Below are 21,532 nucleotides of genomic sequence, written 5' to 3'. Positions count from 1 at the left end.
AGTGTCCAGTGAAGAAGGAAGTCAATGGGCAGTGTAAATGGGTGGGCTACTGACGCGGATCTTGTAACCAGAACTCCCGAAAGGGACGATCATGCCTAAAAAGGAGGCGTGTCTGCCCAAAGAATTGCAAGGCTAGCCTGGCATGAATGCATGTCAGGCTGCCTGCCAATCATACATGCTGGCCAACAGCATCCTGAGCTTGGCATAAATGCGTCTAATGATGCACTTGCCCCATGCTTTCTAAGGACTGTCCCCTAGCACTCACATGTCCACTTGTCTCCTTACCTTCTTACCAGCAGGCAGAAGTTCCTGGTATATAGTCTGAGCCAGAGAAAAGGTGGATGTAGTAAGTGTAGAAGAAAGGGAACATGCCACAGTGTTAGAGAGACCAAAGTCAGCATTACCTTAACTAATTTCATTTCAGCTTGTCCACACAAGTTTTTTCCATATATCCCTCCTAAGTTTCCATACTTAAGCAAGAGTATGTGAAGAGTAGTTAGGGTTGCCACATTTCTTGGAAAAAAATACAGGCCTTACTAATTTGCATAACTAATTATGTATGCGTGACATCACATGATGTAAATCACAAGGAGTGACATAAGAGAAAATTCAATAAAATCACCAAAAAACTCTACTTAGTTTGATTCTGCTGTATAGATGGATTGCTCCCAGTGTCTCCTAGTGTCTGTGCCCCCATGTCTCCCAGTGTCCCCATGTCACTAGGGGACACTGGGAGACATGGGGACACAGACACACTGTCTGTGTCTCTGTGTTTCAGTGTCTCCCAGCATCCCCTAGTGCAGGCATAGGCAACCTTCGGCACTCCAGATGTTTTGGACTACATCTCCCATGATGCTATGTCAGCATTATGGGTGAAAGAGCATTATGGGGGATGTAGTCCACAACATCTGGAGTGCCGAAGGTTGCCTATCCCTGCCCTAGTGTCTGTGTCCCCATGTCTTCCAGCATCCCCAGAGGTTTCCCTGTGTCCCCATGTCTTACAGTGTCCCCTAGTGCCTATGTCCCCATGTCACCCTGCAGCCTTTACCCCATCCATCATTTCCCTGAGCTGTCTGGACTCTGTGCTGTGTAGCTGCTCCCCTGCGGATCAGTAAATAGAGAGATGCAGGTATGTGCTGTAACTTCCTATCCCTGCCTCTCTCCACACACATCGACCCCTACTGGCCAGTGCTGGTAATGCAGAGTAATCTCTGTTTAAACTGAGAAAAATTTGTATTGCCGGTATTACTGCAATATCGGCACCGGCCAGGCAGCCGCAAATAAATACCGGCCAGGTGGCAACCCTAAGAGTAGTGTGTAAAAAAATATATATTTTTTTTAAACAAAAGTAAAAATAAATAAATATATATATATATATATAATTTTTTTTTCTTCAGTAAATGGCCTATTCCACGGGCCTGGAGCTGCAGGTCCATCAGCCCCTATGTTAATCCGGCCCTACATAAAATTATAATATAATTATTCTATTATTTTAGCAGTCCATATCAGTTGCTACCTACTAAACTTTTGTGTGGATTAATCTCTGCTGTAAAGCGTGGTTATTTTAATGTTTAAACCCTGATTTTATTGGAAGTATCAATAAATATAATTTTAATTTTATTGATAATTTTAATTTTCATTCATGTGAGTGGTTGTGTAGGCAGGGCCTCAGTGCACTGCTTTGCCCAGGGGCCTGTAATGCTGTTAAGACGACCCTGCATTAAACACAAATTTTTTGCAATTTAAATTTGAATGGCAAAACTGAGACAAAAATTAGGTTGTGACTGTGAATGAATTCCAAGATTTTACTATTAAGATGACGTAAAGTCATGATTTTATTAATGACACGGAGGCGAGTATTATGCTTCTCTTTCTTTAATTTCCCTCAGCAGCGAAGAGAGATGTATACAAAAAAGAGAGGAAAAAAAAAAAAGCATAACATTTGCATATTCACAGTGCTACCGATGGTATCCACCCCCTTAGTATATAAAGTGTAGCACTCCATCCTTCTTCCTCTTTCCGTAGCGATCCAAAAACCAGCCAATAACCAAAACGATAAACTTGAACCGGAACTGGAACCTCGCATAGTAGCCATACATCCATCCTAACCTCTTCTTTTTTCTTTGAATACATCCATTCTTTATGGGCAAACTGTAGAACTGTCTTCCAAACTTCAACACTTCAATAGGAGTATTCAGGCTAAAATGAGAGGAGAAATATGGTAAAATCTTGGTTGTCACCTGGTTGTAACATATACTTCAACACCGGCAGTGATCTGGGCCTGGAGATAATCTCCATAGTCATGACATCATCATACATGATATACATAACACAAAACTATATCCAACATGATAAACAAACCTTATGGCCACTTACCTGAGCGAAAAAAGGGGTCTAGTATGAGAAACCAGAGTATATCGACACACTAGTCTACAACTGTCCTTCATGTAAATCGCAATAGTTACACCCAGGGAGGATGGGAGGGATTAATACTCGCCTCCGTGTCATTAATAAAATCATGACTTTACATCATGTTAATAGTAAAATCTTGGAATTTTATTAAAGACATGGAGGCTCCTATTATGGTCTTTTAAAGCTGAGCTATAACCCTTTCTGAGAAATGTTGGATAGGTTTAAAATAAAAATTCCAGAATGTGGATTCTGTAGACCAATCTGCGGCCTTCAAGATGTCTTCCAGCCGACATCCTATTGCTGATGCCTTGGAGGCCATAGTGCCCCTGACAGAGTGGGGTGAGAAAATCGTGACATCTATCCCTGCCGAAGCCAATAACCACTTGACCCAATAAGCGAGAGTAGGTGTAGTTACAGGGAGATGCGGTTTCTTCAGCGAAATGAACAAAGGTCAGTCATTCGACGAGCGTAGAGTAGAAGTGCGAGATTCATATTCTTTTACGCACAGCATCGGGCAGAGATTGGGTGGATTTGGAATTGTTGGGTAGAAGACCTGTTTAGTTGCTGATTTCGTTCTCTGCGAGATATTGAATGACACTCCTTCCGGAGTGAACACACGGGCCTGCCAGTCCAAAGCCCTCACGTCTGATACTCGCTTACAGGATAGTAGGCAGAATAGCATAAGTAATTTAGCCAACAATTGTTTTAATGACCGTTCCGTGTTAGAGGGCCATTCGTCTAGGAGCTTGAACACTACGTTGACGTCCCAAAAGGATCCATATCTAGGTTTAGGCAGGCGTGAGAAACAACACCCTTGAGTAGGCGACAGACCAAGAGGTTCTGTCCGAGTGGAAGTCCGTCAAATAAATAATGATTTAGTGGGAGCAAACAACAAAACAACCCTAGGTGGATAGGGATAACAAGCAAAGTCCCACAACAAATATTCAAAATGCAAGTAGGAGAATAATGTACTTAGCTAGTCTGAGGGAGCAGCGAAGAAAGAGGAAGAAGGATAGAGTGCTACACCTTATATACTAAGAGGGTGGATACCATTGGTAGCACTGTGAATATGCAAATGTTATGGGTTTTTTTTTCTCTTTTTTGTATACATCTCTCTTCGCTGCTGAGGGAAATTAAAGAAAGAGAAGCATAATAGGAGCCCCCCGTGTCTTTAACCCCTTGAGGACCAAACTTCTGGAATAAAAGGGAATCATGACATGTTGCACATGTCATTTGTCCTTAAGGGGTTAATAAAATTAAGAATTTTTACAGATCAGCAGGCTTTGCATCAGTTTTCCTAGTCTGATTAAATTGGCAAAAAGTCAGAATGCAGTGCATAACTCCTTATATACAGAATACATAGAGTTGGTTATATGTTGCCTCTGGCAATGGTGTTGGAGGGATAACTGTCCAGATTATCAGTATATGGCAATCAAATGATGTTTACTTCTGCTTCCTATAATAGCTTTCATGTTTTGTTTCAATAACACCAGCATAAAAAAGGCTCGCACATAAGAATGACTGACTGATTGTTATACATTAATAACAATCCGCCCTATTAGAGAAACCCATATCTGAAAAAGAATTTGAAATGGTAGTAAAAAGCTTTAAGACTAAGAAGTCACTAGGACCTGATGGGTTTTCAGGTAATTTTTTAAATTCCTGTCAGATAGTTTGACTACATAGAAGATGGTACCTTTCCCTATGAAAGGCTTTGTGCTGCCATTCTCCTAACACCAAAACTAGACAAAAATCCAACTGAAATGAAAAATTATCGGCCATTATCTGTGATAAATACGGATACAAAAATTGATTTGACAATATGGGCAAGCCGTGTAAAAATAAATAAATCTGTTGCCTAGTTTAATAAATAAAGATTATGTTGGCTTTATTCAAGGAAAACAAATGGAGGTATCTAAAATCTACAAAGGGAGATCCCATGCTAGTCCTGTCTTTAGACTCTTATAAAGCATTTGACTTGGTTAGCTGGGATTTCCTATAAGAGACTTTACAAGCTATGATGCTTTGGGAAGGGATGATACCATAAAAGCAATTATGACACTTTATACAGCCACAATTGCTAGAGTGGTGAGCCAGGGAGTGTTTCATCTCCCCTACCAGCCCTTGAAGAACCGGCAATGCTGTCTGCCTTCTCAAGGCTGGTGATGAGAACTCCATCACCGACCCCATTGTCACTTAATTCTAGGAGAAGGATGGAAGGAGAACCCAGGAGGCAGGGTGCTCTTTCCCGGGAGGCAGGGTGCTCTTTCCCGGGAGGCAGGGTGCTCTTTCCCGTGAACAGGCAGCTTAGAGCATTGCTGCGCATTACAAAGAATTACAAGAATATGAACAAAACCATCCTAATGACATTTCTGCGTAGTACTATCCACCAGAGAAAGTGGCAAACTCATTTACTCCTAGACAAGTCTTGGAAATGCAAAAAAAACAGGAGGGAGATACAGTGCTAACTCTAAATGAAGCAAATCTGTAGTATGGATACCCTGACAAGAAAAATTAAAAAAGGGAATAGGCTGCGCCAAATATGAATGTTGATTAAACAAGTGCATGAACACAATATATCAATTTAAAATAGCCTAAATAAGAGTGTAATGAGAATGTGTTCTTATGGTACTGATATAAAACCTGCTGGAAATAGTATTCTTGGGGGTCAATCTGTTGTTCTCATTGCTGAATAAATAATCTGGTCTTTTAGTAGAGATGAGGCATTTACTTAAAGTTGTCCCATATAAAATAGAAATACAAAAAAAGATATCAATAGTGTAACCCAATATTATGTAATAATAAAGGTACACTCACAAGGAGAAAGCCTTTAATTCAGCTCTTAGATAATGCTGTGAGCAGAATAACCGCCGCTCTCGGATAAAACTGGAGACGTCCCTTTTGGATATTTACCATACAGTTGACATATGAGTTCCATATAAATGGAATAAAATAGAATGCTCTCTGCTTTGAATAGTGGTACTAGAAAAATAATTTGCAATAAAATCTGCTTACATTTTTGGGAGCATCATATGCTCTGTGAAATCGGCATGGGTGGTATGATCCCCACCAAGTATATATGAAGGTAGATTTGGAGGAAAGTTCCAGTGCTTGAAGAGGTTCCTCTGGAGGTATCAGATAGATGTGCAGGATCAAGGTAAACTACATTTTTTTGGTAAAAACAATATTTATTGTGAAATACCACACAAAATAAATAAAATTAGATAAAAACCCTTGTATTCATGTTTGAAACATGATTACCATGTGAAAAAGCCAATGGGTGAAACCTGATTGAATACAAGGGCTTTTTATCTGATTTTATTTATTTTGTGTTGTGTATCACAATAAAAGCACTTCAGTTATTGTTAACAGTGGCTTATTTTTTTTGGCTAACTGATCCAGAACTATATTCTTAATATAAATAAACTTTGTTTGAAACCCAAACAGTACCAAGTAATTTAAGCTTGTCAATCTCTACTCCGAAGACTAGGCTAGGGGAGACTAACCTTGGCATTACAGATGGTTTTGAGCTACATTTCTAGAAATTTGTGTGCCTGTCTGCTTCTAATATACTTGACTTGATATTTGTTTTGCTCAAATGTTAGTTTTCCATTAATAAATGCCAGCTGAATTTTTAAGGGACAGTTTTTACTTATTAACTCCCTCTAACAGATCATAAAATGCTAATTATAGCATATGCTGGCCCCTTCAAAGACAGTTTATGCATAGGTATAAAGGGTAATTATGGGGGAAACATTTTAGAAGTGAACTGTCACTATGGAAAACAGGGGAACGTTCCATTCATATTTTTTTATATCCTCTGCTCTTGATTGAGCGATCTATATAATCCTATACAATAAGCATGTTTGTCTTGTAAACAGATATTACATGGAAAGGTTAAAGTATCTTAACATGTATAGCTTGGAGGAAAGACGAGATGGGGGTATATGATATAAACATTTAAATACATAAAGGGAATCAACACAGTAAAGGAGGAGACTATATTTAAAAGAAGGAAAACTACCACGACAAGAGGACGTAGTCTTAAATTAGAGGAGCAAAGGTTTAAAAATATCAGAAAGTATTACTTTACTGAGAGGGTACTGGATGCATGGAATAGCCTTCCAGCTAAGGTTAACACACTGATGGAGTTTAAGCATGTGTAGAATAGGCATAGGGCTATCCTAGCTATAAGATAAGGCCAGGGACTAATGAAAGTATCTAGAAAATTGGGCAGACTAGATGGGCCGAATGGTTCTTATCTGCCGACACATTCTATGTTTCTATATAAATGCTGTTTATAAATTATTTTGCTTCTTACCAGAGAAATCAAGCCTGCCTGATTGTGACCCATCACAAATACTTTGCTGTGGCAAAATACAGACTTTGCTTGTCGTAAATAAAGAATATATGTTAGGCAGCTTCTTAAAATCACCCTAGTAAATATGAACATCCTTACCTGTACATACAGTTAATATTTTGTTTTCATGTTCATTCTGATAGCTTCTAATTAAAAGACGGTATTTATTTTCCCTAGATTCTTGATTGTTCCTCACAATAAAATAAGGAAGTTGGCAAATTGTAAATGTTATTTATTTCTTTGTCAGTTGTTTTTCCATTGCATACTACATGGATCACAGCCAATGAAACATTAAAGTGAGGGTACAATGGAGGTGTCAACAGTTGGCAAGATAGTTTGTGAGTGTAGCCATGTAATTAGACAGAACAGCTTGGAAACGCCAGACACATTATTACAGACTATGTTATCTAACTGAAATGGCATGGACAGGGACGTGAGCTGGATACGTGGTTTTGTGTTTTTAGGAAACTGAATTTAAATTAATATCCTGTCTAATTTTATAGGAATATATACATCCACCAAGAAAATTGTAAATCCCTTATGTGTTTGCAATCATTACTCAATTGGCTCTAAGGGAAATACAACCCAATAATATTATTAATTGTACTTTAAAAATAATTTCATCTAAATTTGCAGTCCTTGTTGATCAATTACCGGAGATTGTTTATGAGAGTAGCTTTACACTTTTTGTGTTCTGAAACACTTGATTAAAAACCACAGTAATTTATTTTTTTTTTTTTTTTTACACATCTACTGGAACCAAATTTTGTCTGATATTGATGCAGCTACATCAAATCAAAGCAAAGCAAAATCTTCTCACTATACTGTGGACATGAGCAATTGCCATTAATTAAATGTGCATGACTTCTTTTTCAAATAATGAAGTATGTGGTTTGAGCGAAAGCTGGAGTGGCCCCTTTCTCCAAGCTGGGCCCCCGGTACAGTCACACTGGCTGCATCAACAATAGTTCCGGCACTGGATTCCACTGTGCAGACTCTGCTAGCAAAATCAGGGCTGTTGTTACTGTTCCTGGTCATTTTGTTATTCTTGTTGTGGAAATGGTCCATAAACTAGAAATCTGTGTAAAGAAGAGTCAGGCAACCCCATCCACCTAGACTGACATGGGTGGGGTGGCAGGGAGGCAATGGACCCCCAGGCCTCTAGCATACAGCCACACTTACCAAATATTCCTGCTCACCTTCCGGGTCTGAGATGGGCAGGACTAAAAACAGGTGTGCAGGGATAAATGTGGTGGGCCATTAAGGAGGGGGGCACGGATCTGTAAAGCGGAGTGTGTAGCACTCCATGCATGGTCCTATTGCCCACTCTCATCCTGCATTTTGAAATCTGCTGGCAGATTTTAATATGGGGGCAGGTCCACATGACCTATATTTACTTGGACAGTACCCTAAAATGTGGAACTGTCCTGTCAAATTTGAAACTGTTGGCACCTATGGATTTCTGGGCTGCAGCCTCACATCATTCATTTATTGTATATTAAAACATTGAGAAGTTGGTTGGCATGTCTGTTGGCACAGTAATGCAAGAATAAGGCATCAGGTAAAGATTGCATATTGCTGTCTCCGCACAGTATTTTCTAAATGGTTTACAGGCATGAGCTGTTTCCCAGTGGACTGCAGTGCCTGCTTTAACAGTCTGCCAGACTGTGATGAGTATGATGTCACTGTATGTGTCAACGAGGAGACAGTTCTTATGATGATTATAATACTTGCTAATTGTCATGGCACTGGAGTCACGTGTTAGTACAGATTTGTTGTGAATGTTTTGCCACACTGCGCAGGTTATTTGTGCACAATAAAAGCACATTCAGACTGGCAACCTAACTGTATCCCTGGATCTATATGATGAGTTGCATAAATGTACCAAGTCAATTTATATTTGTTTATGAACTGCCTGACTGAGGTTTTTAAAAAGTCTTTTATGTCTTGGTATTTTAGTCTTTTGATTAGATTTCTAGATTGTCCTCATGTAATGGAGAATTCTGTTGTTATGGTGCATTGTCGGGAGCCTTTCAGCGTGATTGTGTGATGGAGCCTGTGACCAGGGTTTTTCTGTTCTTTTGAGGATTAAACCGTTGTAGTGTGCAGCTGCCATCAGCAGTGACCAGTTTGCTTTGGGCTTAGATTAAGATAAGCAGCTCAAAACATTGACGCAGCTTTTCAGGGAAGGTGATCAGAGGGAGCCCCCTTTACCCTCCCCGCCTCTCTCTTTCTCTCCCTAATCTCTTGATATTGTGGTTGTGACAAACTCCATTTTAGTCAGTGCAATACCATGGAATGAGGAACATTGCCTTTCAGATGATTCTTGGATTTTCATTGATGCCCTGTCGCATATGACTTTATTGAAAACTCTGCAGTGGCACCACAGGAATACATCTATATAGTGGAGTGTACTCTTGGAATGCAATACTTGAGCTAAACAAATCTAGTGCTGCCATGGTACCATTCGGGAAAAGCAATTAAATATGCTTTAAGCATGGAAAACATAGGTAAGACCACTTCTCTGTAGAAATGTTCAGTTCCCCCATATAGAATACACATCTTTGTGTGTCTGTTTAAAATGTTGGTTGCTATATAGCTTTTGATCCTTTTATACTATGAAAGGTAGATGTTGCAGGTGAATGATAGAGCACATGTGGGCCTGCAAATAAGTACACAAAGTAAATGCAGGATTTGAATTTAGATATTTAAAATGTGCAAGGTTTGCATTAACGTTTAAAGTGCCAGTGCCTGCTAAGAAGTGAGGGAAGATTCACCGACCATGATAAACTGGTAACTGTCATCCCAGGCACTCCCCTGTGCTTTATGTCATTCTTGTGCTTAAAGAGGAGACAGTACTATCTTCTAAAGTTTAAAAGGGTTTATGAATTTCATCACATGGACTATGGAAAAAGAAAAAAAGTGGAAGGAATCTTTCTAATTTATTAAATCATATTAATTTAAGGCGTTGTGTCCTGTAATCCAGCTATTTCTGGACTTCAGTTACTCCAATTCCTGTAAACCCATGTAATGTAAAAGGATATGGTAGCTGTGTTTTTCGATACCAGAACCTAGAAGAAAAGGAGTACATTATACTTTTATTTATTTGAACATTGTTTGGTTTTTGATTTCTAAGATATGATTAATCCACCTAAGATTAGCCTTTGTGCAGCAGCGTTCCCACACCATTGTTTTTCCTACATTGAATTGTGCGGTCAAATAGAAACACACAGTATAAAATGGTCAACTGTGAATAAATATTGTAGTAAAATGTGTATATATATATATATAATAAATTATATGTATGTTGTGTATTTGTACTACTGTATAAACTGGTGTTCATTGAGGAATTTGTAAGCACTATATAAATAATAACCTAATAATAATAATGTGAAAAAAGCAGTCTGAGCTGCCTATATACACTGTTAAAAGACTACATTTGCCCAGACCACCTTATCTCAATAAAGTGGCGTGGTAGCAGTGGTCCTGTCATTTTAACCCTGCAATGTGAAAGTGTTGTATTGTAAAAAATGCATTGTTTACATGACTGCGTTAAAAAAACCTTCTGACAGCCGCTGAGACTCTTTCTCTGCAACAACCAAGTAAAATGCAGTCATGTGACATTGCCGCTTGTAGGCAAGCATTGAATTTAGTGGTTTTCGAAAAGAAGCTTTTGGATGCACACACCGCGTTCATCATGCATGCACATGCTTTCCTAATTCTCCTCTATGAGGAGCATTGTATTGGACAATCTACAAGAGAGCCTGATGAAACCGTAGGAAGAGGTGAAGCTATCAAAAAAAAGCTATCTGCCTTTTGACCACTCTTGATATAGCACATACAATTCTTTTTACCATGCATGAAATTGAACACTAGATTAGTATTTAGTTTGCTAATGACTTATCATTTAATAGTAATATTTAATTTAGTACGGAATGTGGCTTGGGGAATTAGTTGAAATCTGGTAATCCCCAGAAGCTTCCAGTTCAAACAGAGGGTAATTCTTAAATCCCTCCAATAAATTACATTCCTTTTGCTTTCTTTGGGACATAAAAATTTGTGCCTGTTCTAGAAAGTCCTTCCTTTTTATAAGATCAGCCCCCTTCACCATAGGTGAGAACTCTGTAACAGTGTTTTTACCACATTTCTGTGTGTCATGACTTTTAGCAGGTCAGATAGGAGACTTATGCCAGGGTTGACTTCAGGTACTTTATTAGTGATTTTAGACAGTATGAAACTTGAGGTAAAATAGAATTTGGGTAATATGACACAAAACAAGATACTTGCCACAGAACAGGTTACTTGCAAATAATAAAGAATGTATGTAATTTCCAGGCAGGCTGGTAACAGAGGCAGGCTGGTAACAGAGGCAGGCTGGTAACAGAGGCAGGCTGGTAACAGAGGCAGGCTGGTAACAGAGGCAGGCTGGTAACAGAGGCAGGCTGGTAACAGAGGCAGGCTGGTAACAGAGGCAGGCTGGTAACAGAGGCAGGCTGGTAACAGAGGCAGGCTGGTAACAGAGGCAGGCTGGTAACAGAGGCAGGCTGGTAACAGAGGCAGGCTGGTAACAGAGGCAGGCTGGTAACAGAGGCAGGCTGGTAACAGAGGCAGGCTGGTTACAGAGGCAGGCTGGTTACAGTGGCAGGCTGGTTACAGTGGCAGGCTGGTAACAGTGGCAGGCTGGTAACAGTGGCAGGCTGGTAACAGTGGCAGGCTGGTAACAGTGGCAGGCTGGTAACAGTGGCAGGCTGGTAACAGTGGCAGGCTGGTTACAGTGGCAGGCTGGTTTGAAGTATAGGTAAGGGTGGAGCAGGTTATTGTTAAGAGCAGGTTTGAAGGTAAATGTGGAGCAGGATCACAGGAGCCAGGATATGAAGTGATTCAGGTAAATCACCAACTTCAATGTAAAGGGCACTGGTATTCTCGGGTGTGGCCTTTTGTAGGATCTGTAATTAGTCCTAGGCGGGTGAGGACTGAGGTGACTAGTGGCTAGGGAGGCCACTAGTGGTGGAGAGCTGTAACTTCTTTTAAAGGAACATAAATAAATGAAGATAAAACATAGTTGTAAGGATACGATCCTGACACTCTGTTTCTAAATTACAATCAGAATTTTGTGTAGTTTCAAATCTATGTAATGTTTTCTGGTTATTTTCTGGTTATTTAGAAATAAAAAAAAAACTGAACAAAGGATAAAGCAAGAAGAAAATTAACAATATGCTCATGCTCTATTGAGGCCCCAACCATCTCTGGATGAGGGGCCCGCTGGCTCTTGCACTGGATTACAATATCTAACCAACCATGTGTTGAACTAATTACACGCTGATACAATGTAAGAAACATGCATTTATTTATTTCCAAACTAAAGTCATACCTCCTAACATTAGGGAGGTATGGAGATAGCCAGTGATGTAACTTGTGTCATGGGCACTGCCTAATGGGACACATCTTTTCAAAATAAAGGCGGGTTAAGCCTGCTTTAAGAAGTGGCAGGTCAAGGGAGGACCTAAGAGACCGTTAAAAGACAAGATTCAGAGGATCAAACTACAGTTGGCCGAGGAAGCTCCAGACGGAGTGAAATGCGTTTCGGCCATCAGGACTTTTAATTTTATAAGTGTTTTTTTTTATTTGTTTTATTTTACCATTCATTTCAAATATTTCTTGAATAATAAATAAACTAGCACTGAAGTCCACTGAAGCCTCAGGAATCTTCATTGGGGGAAGTGCCATCCCCCCTATATTCGCACAAAGCCTGTTATTCTCAGAGCCAGGACCTTAAGGTTCTGAAAAAGGTGAGCTCAATACCCATTTTTATCAATTCACGGTATTTTAACAACTATATTACACATTGGATGCTTCTACCATTTTTATCTTTTAGGAGGGAACACCAATGGAAAACCGTGGTGGGCTGCTTCCTTAAAAAGCATACAAGCCCCGTTTACTGAGCCAATTTTATAGGCTTTTTGAAATAGGAGTGATTCATTCTGCTACTTTATTGAACTATCACAGTGTTTTACAATCTGCATTATTGTATTCTCTATATTTTTTGTATAGATCCACTTGACGTGCACGGTTCGATCAGGACCTTGAGGGGCAACCCCAACATTTTCATAGCGCTCCACTTAAGGTATATGTTCTTCCTATACCAATTTTTGTACACATGGTATTCAGACTAGCAGTCCAAAATATATGCATTGATGAATGTGTTTCCCAGCAAGAGTTACTCTGTGTGTCTTTGACATAATCTTGGCTGCCTCATTGTGTCACAGGAACTAAACTTGTCATCAATGACTGTGAGCATGGTTTATATATGCACCACTGCATTATAGCACTTTCAGCCAATCACAGCTGTCCATTGCTGCTCAGGTTAATACATCCTTCTTAGCCTAAGCAGCACAGAAAGGATGGGCTGGTGGGGACTCATTTAGCATTAGAACCTAAAACCAGAGGAGCAGGGCCTTACTGCTGAGCGGATGAAAGCTCCTGCAGCTCCTCCAAAACTGAGCCCTTGTTCTCTCACCCCTCTGGACCGGTTGAGGTTATCCCAGTCTACCCTCTGGTGGATCCGCCACAATATAGTGAGAATGCAACACTATCGCTAAGGCTCAAGTCAAGTTTCAGCAATACCTACAAAATGGGTGATGCCTAATGCTGCCTCGACCCTTGCTGTGAGAGGTTGGGTGTGGAGCTCCGATTACACAAGATCTTCAGCTCCTTTCGGGAGAAGCTGGAAGCTCGCTTGCACTCTATAGATTCAGCAATCCTGTCTGACGACAGGATGTCCCCTGTGCGTGGTCGGATGGAAGACCATGGAAAAATCTCTAAAATCAACCCGCTGCAAGGCCACCACGGGCGGGGCCATTCTGGTGTTGGGCACACAGGGCTTCTTGGGGGAAGCGGTTGTCTGAAATAGGCAGGGTTTATTTAATTAATTGAGGCATTTAGGTTTCATACAAAATACATTATGCAAACCTCAACATGTATTAAACTATTCCAGTGGTTATTTTAAATCCTTATTTTATAATTACACAAGACTCAGGAAACTGTGCACATGTGCAACTAATACAAAATTGTGTTGCATGTTGTATACATTCATGCCTCCCAACTATCCTGCTTCTGGCCTCAGTTTTGGGGTGCTGTCTAGTATCTGATGTCCAGCACAGGACCAGGAGGCAGGGCTTTAGCAGCGCTTCTTGCATGATCCTGATAGATGAGGACTAGCCTGTAAGTTGTCAAGCCTGCCTCTTTTTGCATGCCAGACTGCCCCATTTCAGGCAAGACCTTCCCTTTTTAGGGTTGCACACCCATTGTAGGATGCAGCTTTTATTACAGGCAATGACATATGAAGACTCCTCCTAACTGTCCCAAGTTTTCAGGGCCAGTATGTTGGCAACTAAAGATGTATGTGTTGCTGTTAAGTTACATTATATCTCTTCTTTTTTTCCTCCCTTTTCTGTTTGTTTGGGTTTTCTTCCCCCCATCTAGTGACTCCAGGTCGCTCCACCACAAAAGGTAATGAATATTCCACAACCTTGTGGACGATTAGGTCTGGTTTTGAGATTGGGATGTAGAAGGCTTAGCTTGTTGCGACACAAAGGTTTTAATAGAAGAGACATTCCACCTAGGGGCAGATGTAGAACTCTCCATTTGGCATCATGGATGAACCAGAGAGACCTAGCTTAGCCAGGAAAGAGTTAATCTGGGAGGCATGCTTCAAATAATGGTTGGTCCTATTATGGGCCCTATGATCAGCCCAGCGGTATCTGATATTCTGTTGCTGCAGCTGCTCCGTGACTGGACGTAGTGACTGTCACCACAGGACGGTTGAGCGACATAAATCTGGAAAGTTTACACTCTTCACTCGTATAGGGTTTGTTTCCCTTCATCACCATCAGAAAAGGTGTTTTATCTCGTTCCCTAACGAACTTGACTATCACATCATGAGGAGCATCTTTTGGCGCTTTCAGTGAATTGAGAACTTGAATTTTTAATATATGTTTTTTTTTGCCAGCATATTAGACCGCACAGACCACATGCCTTTGAACATATTGGGGCAGTTCTCCGTCATCCACTGAGTCCAGTATGTGTCTCACCCACTGAATCTAAGGTCATAAAAGTGGGCCTGTGCTGCCTCCAGGCACAGAGCAGATTGAGCTGTCTCATGTCTTATTACAAAATCCAGCTAATCAAACAAAGACCTTATGCGGTCCATGGCCATGGTAATTTTGGTATGTATAAGTACCCACTCCGAATCCATGTTTGTTTTTCAATTCCAGCAGCAGTTTGTGGATATCTTTTTTTTTTTTTTCTTCTTCATATGGCATAAATCTATGCTAGCTATAAGATAAGGCCAGGGACTAATGAAGGTATTTAAAAAATTGGGCAGGCAAGATGAGCTGAATGGTTCTTATCTGCCGTCACATTCTATGTGTCTATGTTTCATAGGGCAAGTCCTCATCTGTTCCGAGATCTGCAGTACCTGATACTTAAGGAGGCTGGAAGACATCTAATATGTCTAAGGAGTAGTGATGTCCCGAACTGTTCGCCGGGAACCGTTCGCCGGCGAACATAGCTTTTTCGTGGCGAACGCGGCGGGCGAACATATGCGATGGTCGGTCCGTCCCCTATTCGTCATGGAGGTGGGAGGGTCTGGGAGGGAGGGTCTGCTGCTGATTGGCTGGAATGTCTGCTGACTGTGAGGTACAGGGTAAAAGTTTACTCAATGATGATGAATAGGGGGCGGACCGACCATCGCATATGTTCGCCCGCCGCATTCGCAGCGAACAAGCTATGTTCACTGGCGAACGGTTCCTGGCGAACTGTTTGGGACATCACTACTAAGGAGTGCTCTGGAGAAAATCTCACCCTACTTCTTCCCACACTTCCCCATGTTATTAAGTAGTATTCTCACCAGTCTAGCAAATAATAAATGTAAGTCGTTGGTTAGGCCCCTTTTACAGGAGGTCTATGCAAGAGCTCTCCTAAAACACATGCGACTCGATCGGCTTAGCCTGTTTTAAGCATTAGTATGATCAGAACATATCTAGAATTTCTTTAAACTAATTATGCTATAGTAAAAATTATGGTTTTAATGCAAAACTATAGTATTTTGTTCCTTATTTATGTTATAGGTTGCAAGCTTGTCTGGCAGCAGTGTGTATATATAAACACACATGCACTGCAGTTCCTCTCTGCTCCCTCATGCGCTGGCAGTGCTTGTGTGCCAGGGAAGCTGCTGCACAGTGGTGGAACTAACGTAGAGTGGGCCCTGGTTTTGGGCCCCTGGAGACACATGCACATCGGGTGGCTCTAATTGCATGGCCCCTAGGAGGCGCCTCAGCATGTGCGGTAACTCTGCCGTCGGCACTTCTTCCAATAGGCTCCATATCTTTTTTTTTTTTTTTTTTTTTTTTTTTTTACATTTTTATTGTTTTCTCATTTGCAACACAGTGTTATAGCATACAACAAAGTTAGATGTCAACTTTACACAGCAGTGAAATAATACAAAGTGTTATCATGAAATAGTATCAAACGGTAGCATAGAATAACAAAGTACAAGGTTATAGCAAGTTGCAGAGGTAGTAAACAACTATATTGGGAAGAGTGACCTTTATCACTGGTTACATTAGGCATTTGAAAGTATATAAACATGAAGAAACCTGCTTCCTTGGTGAGTATCTTATAAATTCGCACATTGACATCAATTTATCAAGAGCTATGCAAGAGAACATGACAATGGAGTAGTACAGAACAGTGTGGTAAGTATCACATAAGTAATAATAAAAAGGATTTAAATCTTCATCTTAGTGCTTCGTTACGGTATAGTAGTATTAATAGTAAAGAAGAGTTCTGCACTAAGTAGATCTACGCTTTACCATCCGATCCTTTGGGTTTCTGGCATATTACATTAGTTTACATATCAGTCTATATAATATGAATGCTGTATCCAGCAGCAATTTACTAACAAGTGAACCAAACATTATAAACGGGGACTGGTTAGTCCCAACGTCTTAGCCAGGTCTGTGGCTTACTAACCGCTGCGACGGGGGGGGGGGGGGGGGGGAGGCAGTTACCACTGGGTGGTCATCATCAGGGCCCTGTGCGATTCGATTTCTTAGGAGGTTGTGGCCTTGTCCATGTATTGTAACCAGGGTTCCCAAGTGGAGGCATATTGGGTGTATTTATCATTCATAGAGGCTGTCAGTTCCTCCATCACTCGTATGGATTCCACTTTCTGGATCCATTCCCTCATTGAAGGGGCTCTAGTTGCCTTCCATTGTACCGGGATTAGGAGGTTGGCCGCTGGGGTCTGAGGATAATAATAAGAGCAATGTTTCTGGCTTGTGAGTTTTGTTCCCCCCTGTGACTGTGTTGATTATCTCCCTTACTCTCCTCCAGTAGGATTGTATGGTCGGGCATTGCCACCAGATGTGAGCTGTCGTGCCTCCTATTTGCTCGCAGCGCCAGCACGTATCCGGCGTGAGTGGGAAGATATGTTGCAGTTTAGTGGGCGAATAGTGCCACCGCGCTATCCTTTTGTATGTGCTTTCTTGGATAGCGGTGCTGCTGGAGGATCTCTGTATGCCCTGGAATATGGTGCCCCATTCCCCCTGGGAGATATTAGTGGAGAGTTCCCTATTCCATGCTTGGGTGTAATGCGGCGTTTGTCCCTTAAGCTCATCTTGAAGCATCTAGTAGAATATAGATAGGTGTTTTTTTTTTGAGAGAGAGAGATTGGGATGTGCAGTATATTTCGTATGTCGTGAATGCGCGGGAACCCGCTAGCAATGATCGTGTGGACCGAATGTAGTGGGTCAGTTGTGCATATTTAAAAGTCTGCAACGTTGTGGGTTGTTCCTGTCCCATTAGGGATTCGAGCGGCTTGACTGATCCGCTCTCAAGGACTGAATGTAGTCTCAAGTAGGGCGTCTTCTCGGGTAGGTTCAAGAAGTCAAAGGAGTTGTGTGGGAGTCCTGACTGAAACATCGGGTTTCCTGTCAAGGGATATAGGGGGGGATGGGTGAGGGGAGATTTCTGACCCATGTCTCAAGTGCCTCCAGGTTTGGAGCGTGGGTGTTATGGTGGGGTTGGTTTAGAGATAATAATGTGGATCCAGAGTCATGCCACGGGACCCCGTGGAGCGGGGTTTTGAAAAAGGATTTCTCCTGTTGTACCCATTGTGTCTGCGGGCACGAGTTGGCCCATTCATATATCCTAGTGAGCGTGATCGCTTTATGGTAGAGCTCTATGTGTGGCATCCCCAGTCCGCCCTGGCTTTTGGGTTTCGTGAGTGTGGTAAAAGCTATCCAGGGATGTTTATTCGCCCATATAAATTTGGTGAAGATGTGCCTGATTTTGGCGAAGAATGATTTGGGGATACGGATTGGGAGTGTTTGTAAGAGGTACAACAGTCTCGGGAGTGTATTCATTTTTAGAATGTTGATGCGGCACAGCCACCCTAAGTGAGGCTTATGCCATGTGGCTAGGTCTGTTTCTATCTGTTGGAGAAGTGGGATAACATTTATGGTATAGGTATTTGTGAGAATTCGCGGTAGGCGTACTCCTAGGTATGTAATATCCGCTGTGGCCCACTTAAAAGGGTACAATGTTGTTTGCATGTGATGAGTGATTTCTAAGGGTAGGATCTCGCTCTTAGTGAAGTTAACTTGGAAATTGGATACCTTATTATACCTGGCTATTTCCCCTAGGAGTGTTTCCATGGATGTTCCAGGGGCGGTCAGTGTAAAAAGCAGGTTGTCAGCGAATGCAGAGATCTTGTATTCCTGCTGTCCCACCCGGAAGCCTGTGATGTCTGTGTTGTCCCTAATCCCTTGAAGGAATGGCTCCATCGTAAGGATGAAGAGAAGAGGGGATAGGGGGCACCCCTGTCTCGTGCCGTTTCTTATGTGTACCGGGTCGGATATTTGTCCATTGATTTTGAGTTTGGCCGTGGGGGTTGAGTATATAGCGTCCAGCCATTTTTCCCAGTTGGGCCCAAAGCCCATGGTGTGTAAAGTGGCTTTTAGGAGAGACCAGTCCACTTGGTCAAATGCTTTTTCAGGATGTGGTGAAATTGAGATAGATGGATGAGATTTAAAAGCTTTGTCGTGTTATGCTTTGCCTCCCGTCCCGGGACAAAGCCTGCCTGATCTGTATGTATGAGGTTGGGTAACAAGGGGCGTAAACGGTTTGGGGGTATTTTAGTAAAGATTTTGAGGTCTACATTGATTAGAGAGATCGGGCGGTAACTGCCACAATTAGTGGGGTCTTTTCCTGGTTTTGGTAATAAAGTAATATGGGCCTCTAGAGCCGGGGTGGGCAGAGCTGGGGTATCGGTGAGGAAGTTAAAAGCATCAAGAAAGGGGTCTGCTAGTATGTCCTTGAATATTTAAAGTATTTGGCAGTGTAACCATCTGGGCCTGGGCTTTTCCGCTGAGGTAACGAGCTTACAACTTTTAAGAATTTGTCTTTCGTCAATGGGCAGTCTAGGGTTTGTAATGCTCCACTAGGTATTTTTTTATGCACCCTGGGAGCCAGGAAGTGTTCAATATCTTGTGCTAGCGGGGGTGAGCTCCGGAGGTTGTATAGCTCTGAGTAAAACTTATGAAAGGTTTCCATGATATCTGGCAGGGTGTGTGAGATGCCTTTGTTTGGGTGTTCGACCTTAGCTATGAATGTCTTATGCCTACTTTGTTTTAACGCAGAGGCCAGGAGAACGTTGAACCTGTGTGTTCAGAATTTGTTGCAGTTCAGTGCGCTTTGCTAGTAGCGCCTTATATGTCTGAAAGGAGTCTTTACTGTGGTGGGCAGCCTCCAGAGCCCGGATATATGCTGTGAGGGATTTAATTTTACCCTCTCTGTTTTTTGGCTATAGCTATGAGCTGTCCCCGTAGCACACACTTATGTGCTTCCCATGATAATGGGGGGGTGAAGTCTCTGGGGAGGAGTTTTCCTGGAAGTACTGTTGTAGGGAGGAGTGTATTTGTTTGATTACTAATTTGTCATTCAATAGCAGGTCGTTTAGTTAACATTGGTAGGTTTTCAGGGGTATGGAGGGAATATGAACGGCAAGAGACAGGGGCGCGTGGTCCGACCACGTGATAGGACCATAGGAGCAAGATGACACTAAATGTAGGAACCTGTGTGGTAAAAAGAACATGTCCAGTCTGGAGTATGTACTAGTTGCTGGGGAGTAGTAGGAGTAGTCCTTCCTATTTGGGTGACTTATTCTCCAGCAATCGTAGAACTGGGAGCGGTCTAGGAGGTGGGAGAAGTTCTTACGTAATGGGTCAAGTCTATTGGGAGTGACTGATGTGGTGTCCAAGGTAGAGTCCAAAGATAGGTTACAGTCGCCCCCCATGATAAGAATGCCCTCCGCAAAAGTTTCTATGCAATGTAAACATTTCTTAAGGGTCTTGCATTGGCCTGTGTTAGGTAAATACATGTTTACGAAAGTGATTTTATTGTGTCCCATGGTTCCCTTTAAAAGCAATAGCCTCCCAGAGTCGTCTGTTTTCTGGTCTAGGAGCGTGAATGGTCCCTGAGCGGAAAGTAGTATGGCCACTCCTCTGTTTTTTGTTTTTTTCAGTGAAATGGCCAAAGTAGCCTGTGGGATATCTATTGTTTCTCAGGTTGGGAGCATTATCTTTTTTAAAGTGGGTTTCTTGGAGGAACGCCACGTCGGCTCGCAATCTGTGTAGCTCAGTAAGAGCTAGGGAGCGTTTTTCCGGGGAGTTCAAACCCTTCACATTAAGAGTGATTATGCGTAGGGTGGTCATTATTAATCTATGATGATCAGATATCTTGTGCTTGTGTCGTGCCTCCACCCAGCGCTTGGCCACAGACCTGTCTGTACAGAAATACTTAGATATTTACAAGTAATAACACATCAAAGAAGAAGGAAAAGAAAAGAAACAAGAAGAAAATAGTTATTCAGTAAACAATCAAAGAATATCGAGAACCTGAGTTAGAACTGGCACCTGGGTCAGGCGCGCAAATACCTGTGGCAGCTGTCTCGGGCGAGAAGATCTGTCTCCCCGAGAACCTATCTGTTGCCGTGGTGTAGGTCAGTGGGACCTAAGTGCAGTTACTAGATGGTATTAGCATGCAGTAGCAGTTGCTTATATATTTAGGTGAACTATCCTAAGGGGGGGGATAGTCGACCAGGAACTACCTGTTAAGTCTGTTCGTGTATAGAGGGGGGGGGCGTATGGCCGGTCACCATCCTATCCGGTGTGAATCCCGCTTGGAGTGGTAATGTCAGCTTTATGGGCGGGTATGTAGTAAGGGCAGGGGGCCCCTGGTGTCGGGTCTCTCGAGTCGGGCATCGGGTATAGCCATGGAGATTGAGTGAGACATCACAGTAGCATCCCCCACCCCCCTACCCTTGCGCAGCCTGTGGTGGTGTGTTAGGTACCGTGGGAGGGGGGGGGGATTTATGAAGGGCACCACAATGTACCCTGGTAGGTGATTTCATGGTACGTTCATGTACGCTCACGTTAACTCCATGGTCTAGGTCTATGTTGGCTGATATGCCAGTGGAACGTGTGTCGTGTGACACTATGAGCCATTGTCAATTTGTTCGTCTATGGATTAGAGAGTTCCCTTATCCTAAATACCTTGAGGTCCATAACAGGTGAGCGTGTTGTTCATTTTGTATATACATAAAACAAAATCAGGTGGACATCATATTACCCACCCTTGCGAGGACCTTCGGAGTGTGCATATGGTATTCTTGTCACGTACATTTGCACCCTGCCTGAT

The 21,532-nt window shown here is 42.0% G+C and overlaps 1 protein-coding gene across 5 annotated transcripts in view; it reads left to right on the top strand.

Moving 5' to 3' along the window:
* The window catches only part of MAP7 (microtubule associated protein 7), a 171,650-nt gene that overhangs the window by 79,040 nt on the left and 71,078 nt on the right, over positions 1 to 21,532 (top strand). The window contains exon 1 of one of the 5 annotated variants that reach the window (XM_063443273.1): positions 9,049 to 9,282. The exons of the other annotated variants lie outside the window; for them this stretch is intronic. Within the exon in view, the coding sequence (XP_063299343.1) occupies positions 9,270 to 9,282 (13 nt within the window). The 5' untranslated portion in view covers positions 9,049 to 9,269. Of the gene's footprint in view, positions 1 to 9,048; positions 9,283 to 21,532 lie in introns of those variants that run through there. 5 annotated transcript variants of the gene reach the window in all.

Source organism: Pelobates fuscus, chromosome 2 (assembly GCF_036172605.1).
Source record: "Pelobates fuscus isolate aPelFus1 chromosome 2, aPelFus1.pri, whole genome shotgun sequence".
NCBI classification, from domain to species: Eukaryota; Metazoa; Chordata; class Amphibia; order Anura; family Pelobatidae; genus Pelobates; species Pelobates fuscus.
The sequence above is the reverse complement of the archived record's forward strand: the minus strand, read 5'-3'. Positions and strand labels throughout refer to the sequence as shown.